The sequence below is a fragment of the Heliangelus exortis genome, chromosome 3 (genome assembly GCF_036169615.1).
Source record: "Heliangelus exortis chromosome 3, bHelExo1.hap1, whole genome shotgun sequence".
NCBI lineage: Eukaryota > Metazoa > Chordata > Aves > Apodiformes > Trochilidae > Heliangelus > Heliangelus exortis.
The window spans coordinates 30798014-30823571 of NC_092424.1; the positions used below are offsets into that span (position 1 = coordinate 30798014).

Sequence of the window (25558 nt, forward strand, 5' to 3'; positions counted from 1 at the left end):
ACATAAGGGTGCTGCTGCTGCTGTTTGTGCACTTGCACAACAGTAAATACGTGGCCATCAAAGTAAAGGCCTTGACAGAATCAGCCTGTGGTTTCTTAAATGCATTATAGGATGCAGCAAGAAACAAGATTAAAGCTGTGTAAAATGCACATCCCAGGGACCAAACAAAGCATCTGTAGTGTCTACTGAGAGCAGGGACTCAGCCACACAAAGGAAGAGTGTGATTTGGTGCTGTGGAGACCCCCAGAAACACAATGACTTCCCACTGCAAGCTGCATCTTAGCTTCTCTGATTTCTGCCCTGTCTACATCAAGAGTATAAAATGGAGAAAATTCCTGTAGGAGTTATTTTGAGACTTCAAGGACTGGAGACAGTTTTCCATAGAGCATGAACAGGACAAAGGATCAAGGCCAGAAATTAGGCAAGCTGACATAGGTGTCACAGGAATTGTGTTGAATTTTCACCCCAAGTTTCTAACAAATTATTTGAATTGCTCAGAGTACCTGGATGACCTTCTCTTGTGCAATCTGATTCCCACTATTTCTACTACCTACATTTCTACATGTATCTACATTTATTTAAATGGAATTCCTCAGATTGGAAAGGAGCAGAAGAACTAGAAGATGTTCCATAATTTCAGTGCGAAGTAGGAAGCAATAAAATTACTGAAGAAACCTACATCCACTTTACATTTAACTTTGCATTCAAACTTCAGGCCATTGTGTTACTAAAACAGTAGGTACCCTGGAAGGAAATGTAGAGCTGCCTTAAGGAACTGACACCACCTAAGTGGCTATGCAAAGTCAGATAGAAATCTATACCTACACGTGAGTATGGATCCTACCACAAGATCACTGACCTAGGAGCAGTACTTGAAAGCAAAAGGTGTCCCCACTTACAGGCAGGAAACAAGGATGCAGATATCAAAAGGTACACTTCAAATGATTTGTAAAGAGGACATGAGGGTCTTTTCTAGAAATCACACCAACCTGACCAGCCCAGGCTCACATACAACATCTGTAACAGAACTTAGACACAACTTCTACAGCTGAAGCACGGATTCATCCAGTCCTGCATCCTCTCATATGGGCTCATTCCCACTGTCTCATTCTGAGACTCCTGTCAGTGCTTCTGCACTTTTTTTTCTGTATGATACTCAGCACATAAAGTACCAATAAGCTCCACTTGATGGCAACTCTTGGCCTGCATGGAAGATTGTACCATCAGTCTCAACTGCCAAAAAATGCTTCACAGGGGCATTCAGGTACCCCCAGCACAGAGTGGGCAAACACATCCAACTTTTCAGGAAGGCTTTGAAGACAGTGTGGAGCTTTTGACCACACTGACTAGACTGCTGTTGGTATCAGAGCTAACACTATAGTTCAAGTATTTAAACATGCAGTAGTCCAACAGCACACTGCAAACACCAAAGTGAAAACCAACCTAGAATAGAACACACTCAAGGAAGTCTTTCTAAAATCATAGAGTGGTTTTGGTTGGCAGGGACCTAGAAAATCATCCAGTTCCAACCCTCCTGCATGGGTGAGGGGTACTTCCCACTAGATCAAGTTGCTCACAGTCTGATCCAATCTGGCCTTGAGCACTTCCAGGGAGGGGGCACCCACAATTTCCCTGGGCAACCTGATACCCGGAGAAGAAGGCAGCAGGAACAAATCCCTGTTCTTATGGACAAATTAAATGAGGCATATACCAACCACATCCCTGTTTTCTACTTTAGGAGGGGTGGTATTTCAAATTGGCAGGTAACTAGCTGGTACTAAGAGAGAAGCAGCTGCACACAGGGCTGTCAGTTAGAGCAAGTGCTTGTCTCTCCTGTGGTCAGTCCTCATTTTCATGGTCAGCTATTGTGAATGTCTGGGAAAGCCTGGGAGTGGGAAGAGACAAACATTTGGGAGACAGTGATGTGAGAATGAAAATCTTCCATCTATTTGGCCCACGTAACTACAGTTAAGCTTGAAAGGGGAGCTAGGGGACAGAGCAGAATGAAATAACATTGAACACTGACATTTCTAACTAATTAAAAATCATGTTTTTAAAACACAGTCCAATGCTGTACTAGTTCAAATGGGCAATGAAAATATTACTGAAAAAGCAAAGCTACTTTATTTCAAACCAAGCCTATATTAACTAGAGATGGGTGTTAAGGTTCCCCCATACTAGAGTCTGTCAATTTGGACACTTCACTTTGATTTCTGTCTATTTTTAAATGGCCGTAACAACAAGCAAACCTGATTTAAAGTTTAAAAGCACATTTTACTTCAAGAGGCAGCTCCTTCTGTTTCTTTCTTTCACTGGCTTGCAATCAAAATCCAAGTTACAGCTAACAACTAAATGAAATTGCTTTCCAGAGCTTGATTTGTTTTGTTTGTAAGGGACTTTGGAGAAGCTCTGAACAAAGGCCTTGGTAAAAAAAGAAAAAAAAATAAAAAAAGGAAAAACAGTACTGTGTTTGGCCATATCTAACCAAAATCTGTACTAGCTGACTGAACTCTCTGCTGACTGAAAATGCTTCTCAGACCAGACAGTTACCTGCTGAACCAGAAATTGGGGCAGTGTTGGTTTGCAGATTTCCCAGGAGTTTTTGTTCCCATCCAAACTTCTGACCACCTCTATTGGTGACCAAATTGCTTGAGTCTAGAGTGGTTCTTTGAGATATCTTCTCTCCATTGACTAGAAAACAAGAAGTCACAGATTGGTTTATCATTGAGGATAGCTGAGACAGTATGTAATCCATAACTGAAGCTGAATTAAGGGCTGAAGACTTCTTTGATGAATATAACAGACTTCAGTCACAGGATATAACACTATCAAAAGGAAACTGCAGATTGACTTTTCATGGCTGTTATGGGAACTGTGACAAAAGAAAAGTAAACAGAAATGAGTAGTTGGCAAACCATCAAGTGAATGAAGCCAGAAAGCAGAAACACGTAATACAGACAACTGTTAGAAAGTTTCTCTTTTAGGGAGCAGCAAATGGTTAATTTTAATTTTTAATTACAGCTTTTTTTTTTTTTTTTTTTTTTTTTAAATTGCAGACCCATTTTAAGACCTATTGAGAATACTGGAGCCTGAGGTACATTGTATTTAGGCATGGAAAGCAAGCAGTACCACCGGGTAAATGGAAAGATTCATAGCACAAGCCAATGCAAATTAACATAACACAAAGCAGATGAAACATCCTGACTGCTGATGGATGAGAAAGTGCTTTAAAGGTTTTCAGTCTGAACAGGGGTACAGAGGTTGGAGCTTCAAGCCTACAAGATGAAAGAACACACTTAAGTTCTACTGCCCAACCCAAATTAAAAGTTTCATGTTGTCAGAGCAGCAGCCCTCCAGTCCCCCTGTAAGTTGTTGGTTTGAGGTACAGAGTAACAGGTCACTGAACAAATTGAGCAATCCACTGTCATGAGATTGAGAAATATGAGCCAGGCACAAATGTTCAATAAAAATCTAAACGGGGTGAAATCTGGTGGCAGAGGTACAGATTGGGCATATTCTAGAGGCCACTCAATCACAAAGTCTGGATCACAATCCAAATTTTTTACCAAGAGTTGGAGAGAGCGAAGAGATCCTGGTTTCTGATTCAGACTTAAACGCATGTCATTCCAAACAAAATAACCTTGTTCCAGTTTAACTGGAGTATTGTGCCCAATGTTGTTGCAAAGCCAGTGTCAATCACAGGATGCCTTTCTTTCCCTAGTCAGAGTCCAACTCTCATTCATTCTGGTAACTGTCACACAGCAAACCAGGTCAGGTGGAATTCTATAATCACAGCTCAGATTCTGCACCAGCTTGGGTGGACAGGTGATGCTACTGTCTCACCTGGAAGCTGACACTCCCACACCATATGCCTTAATACCCATTTACTGCCAAACTCTGAACCTGTTCACTGACTGGCTCCACTAATAAGGCTTTTATTTGAGTGGTCTCCCCCATCTAAGCACAGTTATTTCAGAAACATACCTGCACATTTCAAGAGTCTTTTGAAGATAACAACACCCAATCCCTTCCCCACAGTTTCAACCACTTTCCAGATTTCAATTGTCTGGCAAATAAAAGACAGCTTACTCACAGACAAAGGGAAAACTTACTTGTTAAATAACAGTCCAGACTAAGGGAGACATTGTCAAAAGCAATAATGGCATCAGATCCTTCTTCCCATGAAGCGATGATCTGAAACCAAAACCTGCACAGATAGGAAGAACAGAGATTAAATTATATTAAAGAGACAAAACTCAGAGCTCTTTGCAATGAAAGCAGTTTTAGAATGGGGGGGGAAAACTTTTCTTTTCACAAAAAAAAATATTAATTGACACAGAAAGTATCCTTACCTTGAACAAGCAAAGAACATTGAGGAGGACAGCTATACACGATATAGGTAGAAAAAAGAATTCAGTCCCTCTTCCCCTAGAGGCATAAAACCTGAAGCAGCTGCAAGTATGTGTGTGCATGTCAGGACAGAATGTAAATTCTTATGACTTCTGGCACACAAAATAATCAAACACCTTCATTCTCACAAGGAATTTAAAGTGTTAAGAAAAGTAAGTAGGCTGGGGGCTCCTGAAGTCATTTGAAGTTTCTAAAAGGAACTGCAAAGGCTGAAACAAATTTAAATCCAACCTCTAGGTGGCAAAGTATGTGAAACGGTCCTAGCAGTCACAAAAGAGGGGAATAGACACTGGGTTCTACACAAGAAGAGTAGAACTCATTTTCTCTTTGTAGAAGCTGACCAGATTTGTCTTAAACCACTTTCACGTTCTCAGCTGGCTTTTGCCAGGAATTTCTGCCACTCCTACATTACCAGAAGAAAGATCACTGTAAATTCACACTCAGTGGTATTACAAGTCAATGGAAAGAGAAAAAATAAACCACAATCAAATACTTCAAATCTGATAGTATATTGACCAGACATTAATTTGGTGCGTTACCACATTTTCTCTTAGCTTAATAAGTTCATGTTCATGTTCTCTCATGTTCTCTCATGTTCTGCCATATGAAATCATAATACTCTGCTTAGGAAGGAGAACAATTTCTCAAAGCAGCTAATCATGGCCCAGAAAAAAAGATACTATGCTGAGAGGTTGCATTAAGACTATAAAACCATGAAACTATAATATGCTGTAGAATAAGTTGCAAGAGAATACAAAATATTATTTAAAGCTCATCCTCTGCTGTGTTGTGATGCTTTACACCAGCAGAAGTTAAGCAATTCATGGGTCACTTTAATATAGATCTATGGCTGTTGGTTCCTGCACCAGCTTTTAGATAGAGGGGCTTAGCCAGAATGTGAATTCTTGCAGGTGTTCCACGTTAGATGAGAATCTGATGACAGAACTAAGTATTTTGGAGGTTTTTTATTCTCAGAGTCCAGCCCTTTATGCATTGTACTGGGTCTGAAATATTTTCTCTCAGCTTTTCATCTGCTATCAGTATGCTTACATTAGTCTTGTCTCCTACTGGTTTTTAAAATCTATCTCCCCTTAACCAAATAACCAACATCACAAAACAAAGTTCAAATGAAGCTTCTCTGCTCATATGCACATTAACTTTGGGACAGAATGTTTTCTGTGTTTTGCCAGGGGAGTTTTGCCTTTTTCAGCCATATGACTCTGTCAACAAACATAACCAACTCCGATGTTGTTCTCAAATACAGTGCAGCTTTCACCATCAGTGATAACACTGAAGTTTGGTAAAAGCTCAAACAGACCCCAAGGATGTATCTGTCTGTTGAGGCTATCTAGATTGGCGTGTTGTCTTCTTCTGCAACTGGAGTTCTTGCTAAGCTACAGATGGGTCCACAGTAAGAAAAGCTGACCTAAGAAAAGCACAAAATCTCAGAGAAAGATTGTGGCAGTCCCTGAAAGATGTAGAGGGTTTAGAACAGAACACAGTTTGTTCACAACAGAAGGGACTTGATACAAACTATGTTCCCTCTTCTTCTCTTTTTTATTTTTTTATTTTTTTATTTTTTATTTTTTATTTTTTATTTTTTTATTTTTTATTTATTTTTTAATTTTTTTATTTTTATTTTTTCTTCTTTTTTTTCTTTTTTTCTATTTTTTTTTCTTCTTTTTTTTTTCTTTTTTTTCTTTTTTTTTTCTTTCTTTTTCTTTATTTCTTTTTTCTTTTCTGGTGAAATAAAACATGACACTTCAATGCTGAAATTTCTTGCTCCTTGGAGATATGCGCTGGACATATGGAGGGAATTTCTAAAATGCACTTTTTATATTCTGAAGACATCATCAGCAGCTAAGAAATAGGACGTGATTGACAAAAAGAATGGTGAATATGGTGAAGAAGGAGTATCCCTAGCACTAAAGGAAATTCAAAACATTTTTCCTTGCTAAATGATCAGTCTCTATCAGCTCAAAAATTAGCAACTCCATCCAAACAAATCAGAAGATCACAAAAGTGTATTTTTTGCCTTCCCAATCCACACAAAGTGCAACTGCAGTCTGACACTGCCAGAAGCCTTACAGTTCTTAGTTGGTGAGCCTGAAACCCAGTGTGGAGGAGAATTGGAAGAGAATTCTCCTCTAATGAGGAGAACTAGAAGGAGCATAAAACCCTTGGATGTTAAGCTGACTTCCAATAAAATGTCTGTCTTCCTCCTGACTCCTCTCTGTTTGTTCCACAGCTGACATCTCACAACACTTCAAATGAAATCACAAGCTCCAGCATAAACATAAGCTGTTCAGCTCAAGACATGCCATAAGAGTCTTAAACAAAAGCTGTTGCACAGTCGAAGTGGGCTCTGATCTACATTTTCCTGTACGTTACTATGCAGGAACAGAGAGGGCTGAATCATATGTGAAAGAGGTGCTGTACCACCACAGGTAACAGCCTGGTGTGCTAGGGAGAACCAGGACCTACTGTAAATTATAGACCATAGCTCAGGAGAAGCTTTGCTCCCTCCGTTCTGTGTGCTGCTGTAACCTCCAGGAAGTGGTAAGGTGGTGTCCTGGTTTGGGCCAGGATAAAGGTGATTTTCTGTCTTGTACTTTTGCTTTTAGCTAAATCTCTTGTAAGTAGTTGCACTTGCTGAAATTAACAGCAAGTTTCTCAGACAGTGTGTGTTTCTAGGACTGATAACACTCGATGTTTATAGTTACTGCTAGAGACTGGTGTGCAGAGCCAAGGACACTGCTCAGCTCTGAGGAAAACATAAAGAGGTCCCACCTGCATCCCTCCTTTGGGGAGGAACAGACAAGACAGATGCCAGAATTGACCAAACAGAGTATTCCATCCCATATACGTCATCCTCAGTATAAATTTGAGGGATCACGAGGGCCAAGCCATTGATTCCCTGCTTCCAGCTTCCAGCTGCCTGCCCTTCCTGCCTTTCCTGCTTCCCTTCCTTCACCCGGCATCCTGGAAGGATCCCGTCCATTCGTCTGCCTGTGGTCCTGATCCATTCCAGCCCATATCTGTGTGTTCCTGCCTCCAGTTCCCAACTGCTGCCGACTCCAGGAGTCCAGCCTGGACTTTCCCAGGGCTGCCCTGCAGCCTCGGTGGTGACGTGAGAGCTACTGGGGGAAAGGGGGGAGGAATGTGGTATCCATTTTCTTGTATATTTGTATATATTTAGTAATTTTTCCTATTTATCATTACTGTTTCATTAAAGTTGTGTAGTTTAGTTTCCAACCCATAAGTCTCTCTCCCTTATTCTCTCTCCTTTCTTATCAGGGAGGAGAGAGAGATTAATAGAGAGCATCTGTCACTCGGTTTAATTGCCGGGCCAGTGTTAAACCGTGACAGGTGGAAATGGAATCTAATGTGCCCATAAAAGAATGCAATAGGTTGCATTTTATTTACAGTTTGTTCAAGTAAGAAACAGCCATGTTGACTTTACCCGCAGGAGAACTGGAAAAAAATGACAGAAATTCCACCAAAACAGAAAAATCCTGTGAATATCAAACACTGTTAGGACCATCAGTGCTGCTCTGGTTGTCTATTAATCTGAATTTTTTTTCTAACATGAATCAGTACGAGTCTCTTGAGACCAGCATATCTGCAACAAATAGTTCATCTTTTTCTCTTCTCAAGATTAATGCCACTATTAATTTAGAAATACGATGTATTTCAAATTCCACTGAAACAAGATCATCAGTTAACCAACATGTCAATTATTAGCTTTGGTGATTTTAGCTTAATAGACTAATTAAGGGAAATTTAATCAAAACTGAAGTTGGAAATGTCACACATCAGTGAGATGGGAAAAACCCCCAGACACTCTCGTTCTGTTACCCCCTCCTTTCTTTATAATTTCTGTTTGATCCTTGAAATCAATGAAATGACTCCCTTTGACTCTGGTGAAAGCTGATACTGAAAAAACAGAAGTGAATGTTACTGCAGTGACTCAGTAAAATGCTGGAGGTGAGAGCATCTCACTGCTAGTTTTGCACAGATCAAAGTGGGGCATTCTGGCTGCACATCCAGTGCTTCAACTGGCACCTGTAGAGCACAGATACAGCACTTTGCAGATATATTCACTGCAAGCACAGATGCTATGGGGGATGGCCATGAGAGAGTATTCCTGAAGGCAATGACATAGGAGCAGCCAAAGCAGTTTAATAATTCCCAGAAAGTTCCTCACACAGAATCCAAATCCTTACTAGATAAATCTGTGTTTGAAAATTTGATTTCTTCACAGCACTGAAAATATGGCTGCTACAAAAGGCTTTAATGGCTTGGATATTAAAAAAAAAAATAATTACTTGAAGACTGGTGGAAACTGCTACTATCTGTCTCTTCTTTGTCCTACTTGACCCCAAGAGCACAGCTAGAAGAAAAGTTCCTTAGATGTATGACTATTGGGAAGTACAAGTTACATCCCCCAGGGTCGGCTACCAGCTGAGAAAAAAAAAAAAAATCTGTTTGATACAGATAGGAAATGCTTTACTAGGTGCACAAAAAAGCTTTAATTCAAACCTCCCCTTTGAGGAACATCAGCTCAGCTGTCTGAAGGACACAAGTTTTACATAAATTCAAAAACCTCTGGTCAAAGATATCAGAGTCACAGATAAGAAATGGCAGACATAAAAAATGAGCTTGTTTATTTGTTTCTTTGGCCAAATCTGTGAAATCTGAATCCAGATGAACATGTCCTTGAAATGTAGGATGAAGCATAACCCAGCTCAGTTAAATCTGACAGAAACAGGCTAACAACAAAACTTCTGGCCTTTAATCTTCCCCATTCCTCAGGATCTTTACATGGGGTTTAAGCGTGGTCAGTATTGGAGCTTCATCACATCCTAGATTTTCTGTTCAGTTGGTTCTTTTTGCTTATTTTTTTCTTGATCCTAACAGAAGACTGGTTCCTATCAAATTTTTAAAGAGGGAAATAGAGAAGTAAAAATAGGAAAATACCCCTATAATTATGCTGGTTAGACTCCATGAGGACAAACTTTTGCTCATGCCTCCTGTCCTTAGATCTTCATTGCACAGAGATGTTAGCTTTTGGGTGTACTACATCCTTTTCTATTTGGAGGGAAATAAAAAACATTTTCCTTGAACTGAAGACCTCAGAAAGCTGATTTTGAGCAAATTCTTCAGGTACAGCTACCTCCCTCCAGTAACACTCTTAATTCCACCTAAATATTGTCCCCAGCTTTTACAGACAGGTTAGGTTTCTATTAGCTGGACTCAGGCAGCAGTCTTTATGCCATATTTTAGAAAGGTATATAATAATTTTTTTTTTCTTTTTATGATAAAGACAGAGATTAACTTAGACTGAATATTAGTCTCCTTTGTAGTCAATGCCCCGTGCAGGGACACGATCACAGCATGCCTGTACGTACAGATTCCATTTCATAACCTGTGAAATTTTGCCTCTGATGGAACTGATTTGTCCCTCTACCTAGCTAAAATAATTATGGCTGAACCTGCTAGAGACCAAGGTACTCAGAGAACAGAGAGGTTTCAGGTCACTAACCCTTATTACACCCAGATTCCCATTAACTTCTTTGTTACAAATTCATTGTTAGCTCACTTCACAAAGGAATACTTACTTTTTGGGATAAATGACATACTTAGGTGGAATGAGACTATGTGGAGAAATACAAGCATGTTAACCAAACTCAGTTAGGGTGACAGAACTGCTACGCAGGAAGTTACCTAATAGCCAGTAATAAAGGTTGAGATTCAAAGGTGTTATTAAAGGCAACCATGCTGAATACATACACGTACAAAATCTGTCACAGGAGCTCTTCACACACTGTCACTAAACCCCCTTTTCCAGATGAACAGAACAGCCATCAGCAGAGTAACTTCATTTCAGAGGGCATCAGGATAGCTAATGCTACAGAGCAGAAAAGCTGCAATGCAGGCATCAAAGTCTCATTCTTCTTTTAACAAAGTAATGTGAGACCACATTGGAGCAACAGAAAGAATAAAGGGTTCTGAGTGTAGATGTGACCAATTAATACATATGTGGTAATGTGTAGGGAGACGTATGTCTAGCTTGTGTGGAGGGTCCCTGTTTCTTCATAGCAGAATGGAAAACAAGTTCAGGAATAACAGCAGACAAACAGGTCTCTGGGTACAGAAGGTTGACAAAAACTTTTCTTTTATTTCCTTGATGGGAGACCTGATGCCTAGGACCTCATTAGAAAAAAAAAAAAAAATCTGAAAGCAGTGTGAAGGAGAGGCAGAGCAATGCAAGAAGAAATTATCAGAAATGAAGGGTGCTAAGGCACAATTGCTAGAAATGCAGCAGAGCTGTATGACTATGAGACAACTTCTTTTTACTGCTATTTTTACTGCAGCAGTGAATTGGAGGTTCCCCAGCTGCTTTAGCTGCCATTATGATTAGAGCTGCTTTTATGATTAGAAATAGCCAGACAGAATAAAGTGTCTTACTCCCAGGGACTGAAGGAGGATCCCATTTTCATGTGCAGACAAAAAAAAGATGAGCACCAATGTAGTTCGTAAAAATCCAGTAAGCCAGAAGGACTCAAATAGGTAAAGAAGCCAGTTTGAAGAAAGTAAGTATAATAACCTGGACATGAATTTTGACTTACTGCAACAGCATATCCCCTTCTGGGATAACATAAGGTTGCAGAGTTTGCTATCTTCCTCTGGAAGGTCACATACAGACCTAGCCTTCCAGGTAAGCCACATTTTTCTCTTCCAACACAGTAAAATTCCTCTGTTGGTTTTCGGGAGGTCATCAGAAAGAAAACAATTTTAAAGCATTCTGAGCACAGTGGGACCAAGAGAAAATTGTTTTTAACTTTCACAATGTGCTGCCCTATTAAAAGGGCACAACCTAGTTTTGCTATCATTGACAAAGCAAATGGTGTTGCTGCTTATAACTAAAAATTTAGTTTCTAGGGAACTCAAGTAACCTCCTCGTCTCAATACCCCTTCCACTATCTGGTCATTACTACTTAAGACTGGCTTCAAACCTAGACTTTGTAATGGCAAAAAATACACTTAAAAAGGAAGGATGCCAAGGAACCTTCTTAGCCAGCAGACATATTTATATTCCTTTTATATTTCTATACAGTCTTCTACCAGGAGACTGTACTGAGTTTGGACAGGTTGCTGTTTATACATGCCATTTGTATAATGGCTCCTCTCACAGAAATTACAATGAAATATTTAAAGAAACAGACAGGTTTAGTAGAGAATATAGGCCTTAAAAGACAAGAGCTTGTCTGATCTGGCTCATGCAGAGCCCACTTCAAGGCAGTGTCAGCCATGGGGTAGATGGACCCACAGAACATGTTGTCAACGTATTATTCCACATGGGTGACCTCAGCTTCACCGAGGGAGCAGAAATAAAGAGAATTAGAATTGGTTTGTTAAAGCATTAATTTTCCAGCCAGGCTTCAGCTTATTAGAGCTAATCCTTTTCCACCTTTTACACTTCCTAGAAAAATCAGTTGCTAGGCGGGTTGGTTATAATAAGCATCAGCCTACAAAGAGCTCCAGAGAATTACTTTGTTACATGTGCTTGTGATTTACGTACATGATACACCTTAATCATATTGTTAAGCTAAAAGAATGTCTCATTATTGGCTACACAAATCACTCATCTTCAATTACATCAGGCTTCTGTTTGCTCTTGCTGTCACAATCGCACGACCATTATTAAAATTTAAACTCACATTTACATACTAAAAACAAATGTAGGGGAAAAAAAGCAAGCCAAATCAACTACAACAGAGCTTTCCTACTCGCATTTCCGTGAACAATTCTCAACAGGCTCATCACTTAAAATGGGAAAACAAATAGTAATTTTCACAAAAAAAAAAAAAAAAACCAAACCCAAAACAACAAAACAGTAACACAGTTCTCTGTACTACTCTTAGTCGGAATACCTTAAACTGCATTAATGTGTAAATTCCAGTAAGTAAAAATTAACAATTCCATAGCTTTCATGAATCTGTGCAGATTACCTGATTTGCAGATTATGTGTCCTTCAGGTTCGGGTAGGTGGCTCCATGGGGGCCAAATGAGGTATAGTAAGCATTATTAGTTTCTGTTGAGTGTATTTAAGTGGCAAGTTAAAATATGGCATGTCTGAAGACTTTGCCTTTTGTCTCTGGTAAGCACAATCTGCTCCTTGCACAGTTTAAGGAGCTCTTGGCTACAGCTGGCTTCTCTGTAGCTGCTTTGATGGCATGTCCTTCACCAGGCCCTTTGCTCTTCCTCCCCCCAAACCCCCTAAAAGATACTGATAATTTAGAACTGGGTTACAGCTCTATTAACCTCTACACCACATGTGCCAATTGCAAAGACTTTTGTGCCCACACCTTCCAGAAAAAGGATGAATAGCTAACTTTAGGCAGTTGTAAAAAGCCAGGACTTCAGCCTCCTTAAAGTCCACCCAGAAAAGGGAAGATCTCACACACGGTGAACTTTCAACTGGATGCTTTCCTAAGGATCATATGGAAGGGAAGAAGACAATCCTTTCCTCTTCACACTCTTAGAAATTAAGTATGTGCCTAGGCTTGCCCAGGCTAACACAGTTCCAGAAATCCGACTAACGTCACTCAGTCCCAGCTTAGCATCTTTGTTATACCTCTCCCTACTTTCTGTTCCTGCCAAATCACCTGAAATGTTCTGTGATATTCTGACAAAATATAATTTCTCCCCAAAGCCTGAGGGATATAAAATATTTTTAACATCTCTGTTTCTAAAGATAAAGCTGCTCTGATGTCCTGGAAGCCTTTCTAATGATTCTTTGAAGTGTTATAAGCCAAACATGGAAATAATGGTTAAGCAGCTTTTCAACAAACGTGCTTTGAGCAGTTTAATGCATGTTATCTTGTTATTAATGAGATTTCCTTTCAGATTCCCAGTCACAATGGAATGTCTAATTATGTGTGAAACTAGTACACCGGTGTGTTTTATTCAAGAACTTCTGGGAGGTGATGTAAAGTTTCAGCTCCTTCTGTAGGAATACCCATAATATCATGCTTCTAACACAGACCCTCACAGCTGGTGCTCCCATATTAGAACTAATTAGAAAAAGACAGACACAACAAGCTTTCAGCTGCACCAGCATTGTATTATCATCAATTAAATTAAATACTATTACAGAACTGTTATTTATCTCCAAAGTATATATACTACAGTCTCCCCACTACCATTTTGTTGTATACTAGCAGAGACTTCCTTCCTAATCATGTATCAGTCCAGATTTCCTCAGGAATAGGTTTCAAGACATTGAGCAAGATGCCTGCAATATTTCCAGGTGTCACTGAAGATTACTTCCTTCACAAGAAGGACTGGTTTCAGTTAAGCCAATCTTAGAAAAAAAAATCCTTAAAGTAGAGAACTTTCAGGGAATAAATAAGAAAACTTTTCAAGACACGGCAAAACTTTGAAGTTTTCAAGTTCCAAGAAACTCCCTCCCTGCAGTGAACCCAGCTGTCCTTCTCTGTAAGTTATAGGGAAATAAGAGTATCAGCACCTTATGCATAAGAATCAGCACCATGTACCAGTTGGATCTGTGGTTCCACGTGAAGTGCTGCTAGCCTGGCTCCTAAGATCAAAGTGTTCTCTATCTGACTGTGCAACTAGAGAGAATTTCAAGGAAAGCAATAGTACAGAATAATTCAGGTATAAAACATTACCCTGGCAGCATTAGAAAATAAATCACATAAGTAATAATGTCAAAATATACCATTCTTCAAAGGAAACAACTGAATGGAATGAAGCAACAAGGTATTTTACCAAATGGTGCTTCAGCAGTGACAGCACAGTAAACATAATGCTAACATTTTTTAAATCTTTACACACACACATTAATTATACATTCAAGACCAAAGCATTAGTGGTGTCCTGGTTGTATTTGCAGCCTACATGCATCCCCCAGAGCCAGCAAAATGAGACATATTCATACGTTTGTTCAAATGTCTTATGAGGCAAATTATCCCTTAATGAAATCCATTATTTCTAGGGCACAGATTTCCAAAAAGACAAAGGACACATTGTTCATTACACTAACTGCAGATGCATCTTATAGCCTAAGGGCCAGGGCAGCTGGAGGAGAAATATGTTTGTATCTTCTCTATAAACAGCATAAGCCAGAACAATTCCAAAAAGTAAACAATGAACAACAGAGTATTTCCTTAAAGCTGACTTGTACAAAGCAGCTAAACCAACACTCTTTAAATAAGCATATTCTACCAGATTAAACATATGCTACCAGATAAACCCTCTATGCTTAGAGCCAGAATACAGTCATAACTGAGACAGCCATTTATTGGGCTGAGCTGCTTGCTGCAGGGAATGTATAGCTGTTCAGATGCATCCCTGTCCGATTTTTAGCAGGTTATTCTCCCATCTCATCCTCAGATAGAGGTAGGTTAAACACTGAGGACTTTGGTACCCAGAAAAAAATGTAACTATGGAGCTCACGTGCAACTCTAGCAAACCACACAAGAAGCTCAAACATGCTACGTGGAACAGTATGTGAGGGGAATTATCATTTCCAGTCAATAAAATGGAGACACATAATTTTAAGCACCTTGCTGTAGACCACCCACTGACCAGTCTGCAAACCAAGACCACCCCTCAGGATTGGAGCTTTTCTCTAATTACTCAGTTGTTTTCATTCCCCAACTGTAACAAAAGATACCTCCCAGAGACAAAGTGCTTCCTCTCCCTGAGGGAACCACTTCTCTGAGTGATGTAGGCCATTTTCATTGCCAGGTAGCTAGTGATGAAATTACTGATCACTATGAAGGATAATGATGAGGAGATTCATACCTATCCAGGATATCTGGGAGAGGGAAGATCATCCACTGCCATATTCCCAAAGTTTCACTGTTATCTGAATGCCAGAAAGTCTGTCTCTGTTCTTTTCCTGTCTTGTTCTCAACCAGCACAAGAGAAATATTTCCCAGCAAGACACCGTGGATGAGCCATGACATTCGTAGCTAGAAGAAAGAGGACATACGAGATTAAACATCACAAACATTATGCAAAAGTTAAAAAAAAGTCCAACTCTTCTTTCACTTCATTGTTTTCTAATCACAAAACCCTTGATTCACTAGTAATCACATCGTCATCCCCCAGATGCTCTTTTTAAAAATCAATTTTTTCCCTGCCTCCTTCCAAGTTTCTACAGAATTTCCAATTCAACTTCAGTAATAATGAGGATTTTGATTAATTAAAATACCTTAGGGAATCAATCAGTTTTCTAACATTTTTGTTACATTTAATGTAACTGAGTCCATTTCTACGTATTTATCCCCTATGCAAAATTATTTCATGTAGTTTTCTCATTTTATGATTTCTCCTCATTATATGAAAAGAAAAACAATCCCTTCTACATCAGGCTAGTCTAAGAATCTATATTATATTAATATAGTCTTCTAATTTTCTTGGGAAGAAGAGCTAGCTCTTTGTTGTTAAAGAGCATAATTAAAATACACATACATATTGCATGCAGGAGCTGGGTGTCATCTCAATAACCAGTAGAGGAGAAGTTGCTGAATGAGTTTGCTAAAGTTACATTAACACTGAATTTTTGGACACAAGAATGTGTTAAGCAGTGTATCTAGCAACCGTGAATGTAAAAAAGTAGCCCTCTAGTTTTTAACACTTCAAAGCCAACAACTAAGTTGGGATGCTAGGAATTAAATAAATGTTTTATACAGGAATACCTGATAAAATTACTTTCTTGCTTTGATAGCATAGAACATTCATATCCATTTCTTAGCATAAAACGAAACTGCTAGATTTTGCTTGCTGCTCCTGTCTCATGATAAAAGTGTGTCCTGTCAGACAAGTTGAATTAAGGCTCAAAAGGACAGAAGTGTTGGTACTGTTTCTGAATTACTTAATTTCTATTAAACAAGCATTCTATGTTAGCTTCCAACAGGTCAATATGACCCCTAGACAATTACTAGCAGGCATTTTATATTAACTCTTACATCTCTACCAGACCACACTTCTAGGGACATACCACTTCTCAAGTCTGACTACCAGCACATTCTCACCCCAAGTCCAGGAAAGAACTTGTAGAGTCCCAGCTCCTTCTCCATAATGTCAGAAAATAGAAACCACAGGATGAATTCTGAGGTTTTTCACCTTGCAGACAACAGAGTGAAAAAAACCCCCACGTCTGATGAGGACTGTTTCTGATATGATGCAAAGAGATGGCCAGGGAAGCAGCTGGGGGATGGCTGAGTTCACACCCACAAGGTCACCAGAACCAACAGTCATGGAAGAAGCTGCTGCCGAAGGTTTATGGTGTAGGAGGCTGATGCCTTCAGACACTACATGTGCATGGCTGCTCCTAACTCTTAGTGCATACATGGTTGTAATGTCAATGGAAAATCAAGATTAAATAACCTGTTGGGCATTTTACACTTTCAAGTGCCTCAGAAACACAACTACTGAAATTACAGTGAAGACTGCTCTCCCTTAAATACATTAGAATACCTTTCAGACCCACTTAGGTCATTTTCCTTGAGAAATATGGTCAAGATTTATATTTATTTTTTGTTTATATATTTGTTGTTATATTTTTACCAACTAAAGAATGCCAGTGGACACTTAAAGCACTCAGTCTATAGCAGGGAGAACAACTCTTACTGAGAGTCCTCATGTGAAGCACTTTTAGGACCCTATTCCAGCTCTATCATGGTGTACTATGTGAAAATTCTCATACAGGTAAGTTGGAGCAACTTCAATATTAGAGAGGCAAAGCCCTGAAGCTCCTACTGTACAGGACCTTTCAGACCTCTGTCTCTTCTGGAGAGCTGCCAGACAGTAAGAGGCAATATCTACAAGATTGGAAGTGAGAAAAGAGTAATCCTTTGATAGCTATTAACATAACACTAGAGCAAAAGCTGAAGCAATTGATGGCTGGAATGGATGCCTTTGTACACATGTCAGCTGTTTGAAGGAAAGACATAGTTGGCATTAAATGTGGGAGATCAGCTCGCTGGCAAAGTGCAATATGCCAACTCTAATGACCTGGCTCCAGTGAATCGACTGGCACTGGCTTCAAATGGGTATTTTTGGCTGAGATTTCCATGGTTTCTAAGCTTCATAGCAGGACAGTCCTTTTTTTTTGTTTTTGTTTTTTCCACACCTGCTAAAGTCAACCAGAGCAGATGATGAGTTGAATGCCCTAGTAAAGACTTCCAAATGGGGCTGGCATTCATTCTACAGAATATGGCATCAATAATGGCAGATGGTACTACATACATGATGAGTCCTGTAAGTAGTGCAGTGGCAGATTTGGAAAAAACTGAATCTGGGCTGTTTGTGGCATACACCTAACATGCTATATCAAACATCTCCCTCTGTGTTAAACCAGCAACAAAATATTCAGAAGCTAGACACATCACTGAGAAATTAATTAAGCATTGCAGATAGGCATTGGCTCAGTGACACCTTGCTTTCCAGCTTTAGAACCCACTGTAGTTGGCAACTAGCTGTAAACCCACAGACTCAGTAAATTAAATGCTCTAAACTGATTTGGGGAAAATCAAAGGGAGAAAGAGCTTATGAGAAACATGTAGCATATTGAGGGAAAACTTGAGTCAGATGGCCACATGCACTGTACTGCAAATACCATCTGCAAGGATGCCTTCTGAGAATCACCTTGGCTTCTGCATTTGTGGAATTTCTGAACTGACAGAACAGGACAGCCAATTAGTTCAAGAACAAAAAACCCTGATCCTTAACAATAACATAATATTTACTCAAAGAAATTGCTCAAACTGTTCCTCACCAGAAACTGTGTTTGAAATTTTTCAAACACAGACACTAATTTTTCTGAAAAACATAGCTCTTGTCCTAGGTCTTCTTCACTGGACAGGAAACAGCAGTAGATGTTTTCAGATGTCAATGCACTGATCTATTAAATGCAGGTCCGGAATTAAGGGAGTTTGGAAAACACCTCAACATTTAATACCAACAAAATCTGCAAGTTGGAATATAGTTTACACAGAATTAGACAACAGCTGCAGACAGCTTTGTGAAGTTTTGTACATGAATATGAGCTACATTTGAAGCATGAAGTTTGTCACATTGGCAATATTTTCTTACTAGAAATAAGAAATGGTTGCAAACAACAATACAAGCAAAGACATCTATTAGGACTGCTCAGCAATTTAGAGTTGGACTCTTATGAACAAGAAAGGTGACCAAAAGGTCTCCCTGTTCTTTGGCCAGATCAACAACTTGCACTTCTGTTGTTTCTTAAGAGTCAAATGTGCATGCTAAAACCTTACTTAAATAATAAAATTATAATAAACTGATCTGATCACCTAGCTTTAAAACACCTGGGCAGGCATGAGATAGCTTGTATTTCACATGAAGAGACTCTCATGCCATTTATTTTCCCATTACTTCTTACTTATGTTTACTTTTATAAAATCACTTTAAAGTGTTTGATGCAGGATCTAACAGAAAATTTAAATAATCTGGCTCCAAATCACAATGTAGTTCCTCTTGAAATGAGTCACCTTCTTTTGTGGATACATGCAATAACACCTAATGCTAATTTCAAGTCCACCACCATGCAGGCAACACCACCTCTGTTTTTATTCTCCTTCTCTATTATAGTCTACCCAAAACTGCCTGTGTGGCTTTTACTTCTAAGATATAGAATACTAAGGTCTGGCACAGATTCCTTTGTGCTGAGCAAGGCACAGTGTCCTGGTTTGGGCCGGGATAGAACTAATATTCTATCTTGCAATTTTCTTTCAGCTAAGTCTCTTCTAAGTAGCTGCACTCGCTGAAATTAACAGCAAGTTTCTCAGTCAGTGTCTGCTTCTTGGACTGATAACGTTCAAGCTAGAGAATGCAATCCAGAACCAAGGCCACTGCTCAGTTCTGAGGAATATCTTATGCTCTGGAAAGAGAAAGGGAGTAAAGAGGTCACACCTGCGACCCTCATTTAGGGAGGAGAGGACAAGATTAATGACCAAAATTGACTGAACGGAGTATTCCATCCCATACGTGTCATACTCAGTATAAATTTTGGGGATCACAAGGGTCAAACCCCATGCTTCCTGCTTCCTGGGAGAATTGAGTCCACTTGTCTGCCTATGGTCCCAACCTGTGCCCTCCTGAATCCATGTGTTCCTGCCTCCAGCTCCCAACTGCTGCTGACTCCAGCAGCCCAACCTGGGACTTTTCCAGGGCTGCCCTGCAGCCTTGGTGGTGATGTGTTATTGGGAGGAAGGGAGTAGGAATGTTGTATTGTTTTGTGTATATTTGTATATATTTAATCATTTTTCCTTTTTTTATAATTACTGTTTTCATCAAAGCTGTGTAGTTTTGTTTCCAGCCTATAAATTTCTCCCTTATTCTCTCTCCTTTCTTAATCAGGGAGAGGAGGGGGGTTAATAGAGAGCATCTGTCACTCAGTTAATTGCTGGCCCAGCATTAAACTGTGACACACAGTCTTTCTAAAAACCACTCTCAAGCTTCTCGTGTCTCTGCAGTGGCTTTCACAAAGAAGAAACAGTCATAATTTTCAAAATGAGGAAATGTCTAACTACCCCCTAATCCTTTTTGCCCTTTCGGCCTTGTGGAGGCCAACTGACTCCCACTAAGAGAAGGGGGAATCATAATGTGAAGAAAAGGGTTAGATAATGCTGTGTTTTATTGCTCAAGCTCTATAAATTCTGCCTTTAAATCAGCCCACTGGATTGGTTCTTCAGTCTGTATATTCCTATGCTGAAGTACACAGGCTTTGTTTACAAGGAATTTTTACACATATGTTAAAAGATTTTCACTCTTGATTACTGTGACTCAGTTTGATTTCTGAAGCATTTAACAAACCTCTTGCTGTCTCTCCCCTTTTCTGGCTACTTCTGCATAGTGGAACATCTCACAGACTTTGTGTACTACTTCCTGCATTCTCCCAAGATTTAGAAGTGCCATGGTTTCTCTCTACCACATATGCTGTGTTTTAAACACACAGTTAATGGGTAAATCAGCAAAGGACTCTACCTAGTATGCAACATGAAAAGATAATGAAGACTGTCAGGACTGCAAACAACAGAGATTCTTTGAAGCCAGGATACTCTAACCAAGATTTAGTAAAACAGAAAGAAGACCTAACTGAACCAAGAACAAAGGGAAGCATCACAAGCTGACCACTCTAGTGCCACAAGCACTGAAGAACAAAGAAAATGAAAATATAAAGCTGCTCAAAACAAACAGGAATAAAGTGTAATACAAAGCTCTACAGAAAGTGTGAGGCAGATTAGGACCAATCTCAAACATGTGTCGGAAAATACAGCCTGTGTTTGTTACTGCATCTCCTGCATGTGTTTTTATGCTCTTCTCATCATTCAATGCATGTGGGGCAGTACAGAGCAGGTCAGGATGATTTTTCCCTTTTTCAAGTTAATGAGGAGCCTCACACAGAGCATGGGAAACTGTACAGGAGCACAGTCTGCAACCAGCCCAGCACACTCCTGGTGACCACTTTTAAGATGGGGAGAGCATCAAGATGGAGGGTCACACTTGTCCTGCACTAAGAGGCAACACTGAGAGGCCTGGAGTCTTTAAGTGCATTAACAGTAGTTTTTTAAGACTGTTCAGTCTTAGAACTGGCAGTCTGTTACAGTGGAAGACTAGACAGGCTGAGGGGTAAACACAAGCCTGAAGCCACTTCGTGGCTGGCATCCACCACAGACTGCTTAACTGCTGCTTTATCAGCATCAGGTCTTGGTTCCAAGGACATTCTGGACAAACTCCAGGATCCTTCAGCTTGGTAAATAACAGTGCAGCAGGTAGAGCCCCTGACACTGGAGTTCCTATGTACACCTCAGACTAAAAAGCAGGGTGCCAGTATCTGCTATATCTATATATCTATATATCTATATATATAGGCTGTAACTGTCTACACGTGACTGGATAAAACAAAAGCAATTTAAGGGATAATGGAAAAAAACAGTAGCTTCAGTAAAGAGCTTGCCTAGTGATGCCCCAGACCATCCACACAGCAGGAAGTGAGTCAATATCATTAGCAAACTGGGGATGTCTGCTGGTTTTCAGAGCTTCCAGAATATGCAAGCCTTTGATTAAGTCCTGCACACAGAGCACAGGTGAAAGCTGAGCAAGCTGAGCAAGCCAGGACAGTACATTCAGTCTCATCTCCAGTTTAGCTAGGCACGGTGGTACTGGGGTAGATAGGACATACAAGAAGGAGGAAGATGTTAAATTACAGGCTTAAGGACAGCCTCCATCATTAATATATCTTGGAGAAGGATGTGAGGCTGAGCCAAATCTCTGATGTACTGGAATCAGCTGCTAGAGCCAGCCTCTATGTAAGGAGAACAAGGAGATATCCAAAGGAGCATGTGAGCTGGATCAAATACAAGAGGAGGTTTATGGCTTGCTCTGACTGTGGAAGAATAAATGGGTCTGATTTGCACACACCTGCTGAGATCCCCTTGCCACATGAATCAGGAGTGAGTTTTGTCAGTGGGATTTCAGTTGCCAGAGAGTCTGTCCTGGTTGTGACATGTCAGGTGGAGTTGTGAGCAGTGATAGATAGAAGAAAACTCATCTTTCAGTGTCTGAACTTCAATCAGTTCAATTGGAAAGTGACTGAGGGTGAGTATACACAGGACAGCACTATGGTATTTTCACAGCCTCTTTTCTGACTATAATTTTACTGTAAGTTTGTTGGCACCCATTGGAAGAATAAGTGCATAGGGGGGGAATATCTCCTTTCTCTTCTTGCATTGTGCTGAAAAGTGGAATTAAATTATTCTACTTGCCGACAGATTGTTCCAGTAAAATAGAATTTGAAACCACCAGGGGCTCATTGAGAAGAGAAGCTTTTATACTATATGAAAAGGCAAGAGATAAGAGCCTTGCCAAACTCCTTCATTCTTTACTACCAACAGCTACAATGCTGGATGTGTTAAGATGCCTTTTAAGTGCCAAGAGGAGTGCCAGGTGGGATGGCATGTAAGCAGATGAAACACATAGCACCTTCTCCCCCTAAGCAAGTTTAATTACTGGCACTGTTGTATACACAAGAAAAAAAATACACATACTGGGAAATCATTCACTTCGTTCACTCTGATTCCTATGTCAAGTGGTTTATGAAAAAAGCTTGCTCTTGTTGGTCCATAGCAGAACAAGATCTTAAAATATTAAGAACCTACCTAAGCCTTTGTCACAGAAAGGAGGAAAACCACAGTAGAATGTATTTTCTAAAGGACATGAATTTATCTAGACAGTAAACCAGATGCATTTTGCTATATGAACTGAAATATTCAACAGAAGTGAACCAAACTAAACTTGAAAGACATCTTCTTGAACTTGAAACACCATCTTCTAAGTACTTTCATTCCAGAGAACTTCCTAATGCATCATTAAACCTTAAATCAATAAATTAAGTCCTAAGTCCATAAATCCTATCACCGAGAAAATAATCTGTGAAGCTACAGACTAGAGTAAAAAGATGAAGACAGGTCATCTTTCTGTAATCTGCAGCTTAATGGCTAAGTACAACAGACTCAGAAATGACAGCCATTTGTATAGGGTTGGCAAACCTTGATACACTTGCTTGAGCTGATGTCTTATGATTGTTAAAAATTTCTCTGCTTGAATAAGAACATGTCTCCATTCTACATGACTTTGTCTCTTCTGGTGTTAACTTCAGTGCACCTATAAACCAGGCTTACTTGAGGAGTGGGTTTTGGGGTTAGTGCAGAGGGGTTTCAGTAGTGGAGGTGGGTTACAGGGGTGGCTCCTGTGAGAAGCTGCTGGAAGCTACCCCCAGCTCCAGTTTTTTCCCCAACTTTGGCCAAGATGGAGAAGATTAGCAAAGGTGAATTGACATCTGCAAGAAATGTATCCAAGAAGAGGAAAATATGAACTGTTAAAAGACCTGCAGGGACATGAGAAGGGGTAGTGACAGCAATGCTGGAGCAGAGATACCAAGGTCTTTGAGGAAGGAGGGGGAGGAGGTGCCCGAGCAGAGATTTCCCTGCAGTCCGTGGAGAAGCACGATGGAGCAGCCTGTGAAGGACCATGGTGGGGCAGACAGGGATCTGCAGCCATTGAGGATCATGGTGGGGCACACGTGGTCTGCAGACGTAGAGGACTCCATGCCAGGTGGGAGGTGACTGTAGCAGGCTATGGATCTATGGGAAGTAGGCTGTGGATCTAGGGGAAGCCCATGCTGGAGCAGTCTGTTTCTTAAGGCCTGCACCTCATGGAATGGACTCACGTTGCAGGGGCTCATGAAGGACTCTCTCCCATGAGAGGGAGCCCTCTTTGGAGTGGGAGGATAGCTGTGAGAAGTCCTCCCTCTGAGGAGGAAGGGTGGCAGAATCAATGCGTGGTGAACTCATCTAATACCCCACTCCCTATCCCCTGCTGGGGGGGAGGCAGGAGTGAAGTAATTTGGCCCCAGGAAGAAGTGAGGGTGTGGGGGGGGAGGTATTTAAGGTATGGTCTTATTTTCTTTTTCTCCTGTTCTGATTAATTAAATTGATATTATTTTTCCCCCCCAACTTGAGTCTGTTTTAACTTTGACAATAATTGATGAGTGAAAACCTCCCAGTCCTTCTTGATTCATGATCTTTTAGTTGGATTTTCTTCTCCCTGTGTCACAGTGTGTGTCTGGGGGGTGAAGGTAGGGAGGGGGGGGCAGTATGAGGAGCAGATGCCAGCTGGGCCTAAACTGTAGTATACTGGTAGGATTGAGATGCACCATCATGAAGATCTGGCAGCACAAATCCCAGATAAAGAAAGCATGCATGGTATTTTCTGAGCAGCTAATTTTCAAGGGCAGTCATGAAGCTCGTTTTATCTTGAATCTTGCAAATATAAAGTTTGTTCTTGCAATATGCTTCTTCCTCTTTGCAGTTATGTAATATTGGCTGCCCTACCTTTGCAGCACATACACCTAATTATAAAGATGCAATACATAATGTGAGGCCACAAAATGAGGACAAAATGTTCCAAGCCTTTCAGAGCATATTTTGTGGCAGCTCAAGTATCTAAACATATCTTTCCCCTGTTCACAGTGGCATTAAATTAGTATATTTTATAGATAACCCACTAGAGATAAACCATTTACAGAAAGTGGTTGCTGTGCTACTGACCTAGTGCCTGTATTTGAAAACCAGCATCAGACAGACAAGAAAGCTTCTATAAATTGCAAAAAAAAGAGAGCACATTGAGACTTGCCTTGCAGGGAGAATTCCTCAAAGGAGCTGGAAATGCGGTGCTGGTCATGACAGTGTTTGCTACTGCTGGTACTTTGCTGGTGTTAAGAAGGAGTGCACAACCTGGATAAAAGAGCAGGAAGAAGGTCAAACTCCAGCACTCACCCCCTGGTTTCAGAACTTGTGAAACCTCGAGTCCAGAGCCTGTGGCAGGTAGCTCCTAGAAAGGAGAATTCCAGGCTTTTTCAAATTATTAAGGAGGTAGCTTCACCTAACAAAGATACTTAGGAAATAAATTTAAGGAGTCTGTCTGCCTTTTCCCTACAGGTATCTTTTGTTCCTCCATAACTTCAGATTCATCCTCTCTGAAAGGCTGAATAACAAAATGTATCTTTCAGGAATGAAAAGTAACTTGAAAGAGAGTATTTACCTTGGCCAATCCCAAACCAAAATACAGCTGTGGCAAAATGCCAGCAAGAAGATTATTAATGCAGCTGGAGGCCTCTTTGCTCCTTTAATAATTTACTATAAAAAGAGGAATGAGTGGAGTAGTAATACCAGGATTTTTCCTGGAAGCTCTACATGAAGAAGTGTGTACTTGCACTATTTTGGCTTCTGCCCTCCAGCTCATCAGGGTACCACTCCTTAAAGCCCAGTTATTTGGGCTTTCATTGAAAACACCTGTACTGCATAGCAGTTTCTTGTCAGCTCCTCACAGTACCCTTTTTGGCTCTTTGCCTTCATGTTTTCCTATACTTCAATGATTCTGTGGTCTGTAATACTGTGGGCTGAGCCATCAGATGACATAAATGCACTGTAGCCTATAGCAGTTCACATAGAAGTAGAGAATCCCACTTTTGTATCCCTTTATCTTCTGTGCCTCAGCAATAAACACCTCCAATTATTGCATTATG

The 25558-nt window shown here is 40.2% G+C and overlaps 1 protein-coding gene across 1 annotated transcript in view; it reads right to left on the reverse strand.

Annotated features, from left to right (window-relative positions):
• ALK (ALK receptor tyrosine kinase) overlaps positions 1-25558 on the reverse strand; it is a 319245-nt gene that overhangs the window by 44572 nt on the left and 249115 nt on the right. The window contains exons 8-11 of the mRNA XM_071739847.1: positions 24667-24767; positions 15247-15416; positions 4113-4207; positions 2551-2691 (exon numbers count right to left, since the gene is read on the reverse strand). Of these exons, the coding sequence (XP_071595948.1) occupies positions 2551-2691; positions 4113-4207; positions 15247-15416; positions 24667-24767 (507 nt within the window). The remainder of the gene's footprint in view (positions 1-2550; positions 2692-4112; positions 4208-15246; positions 15417-24666; positions 24768-25558) is intronic.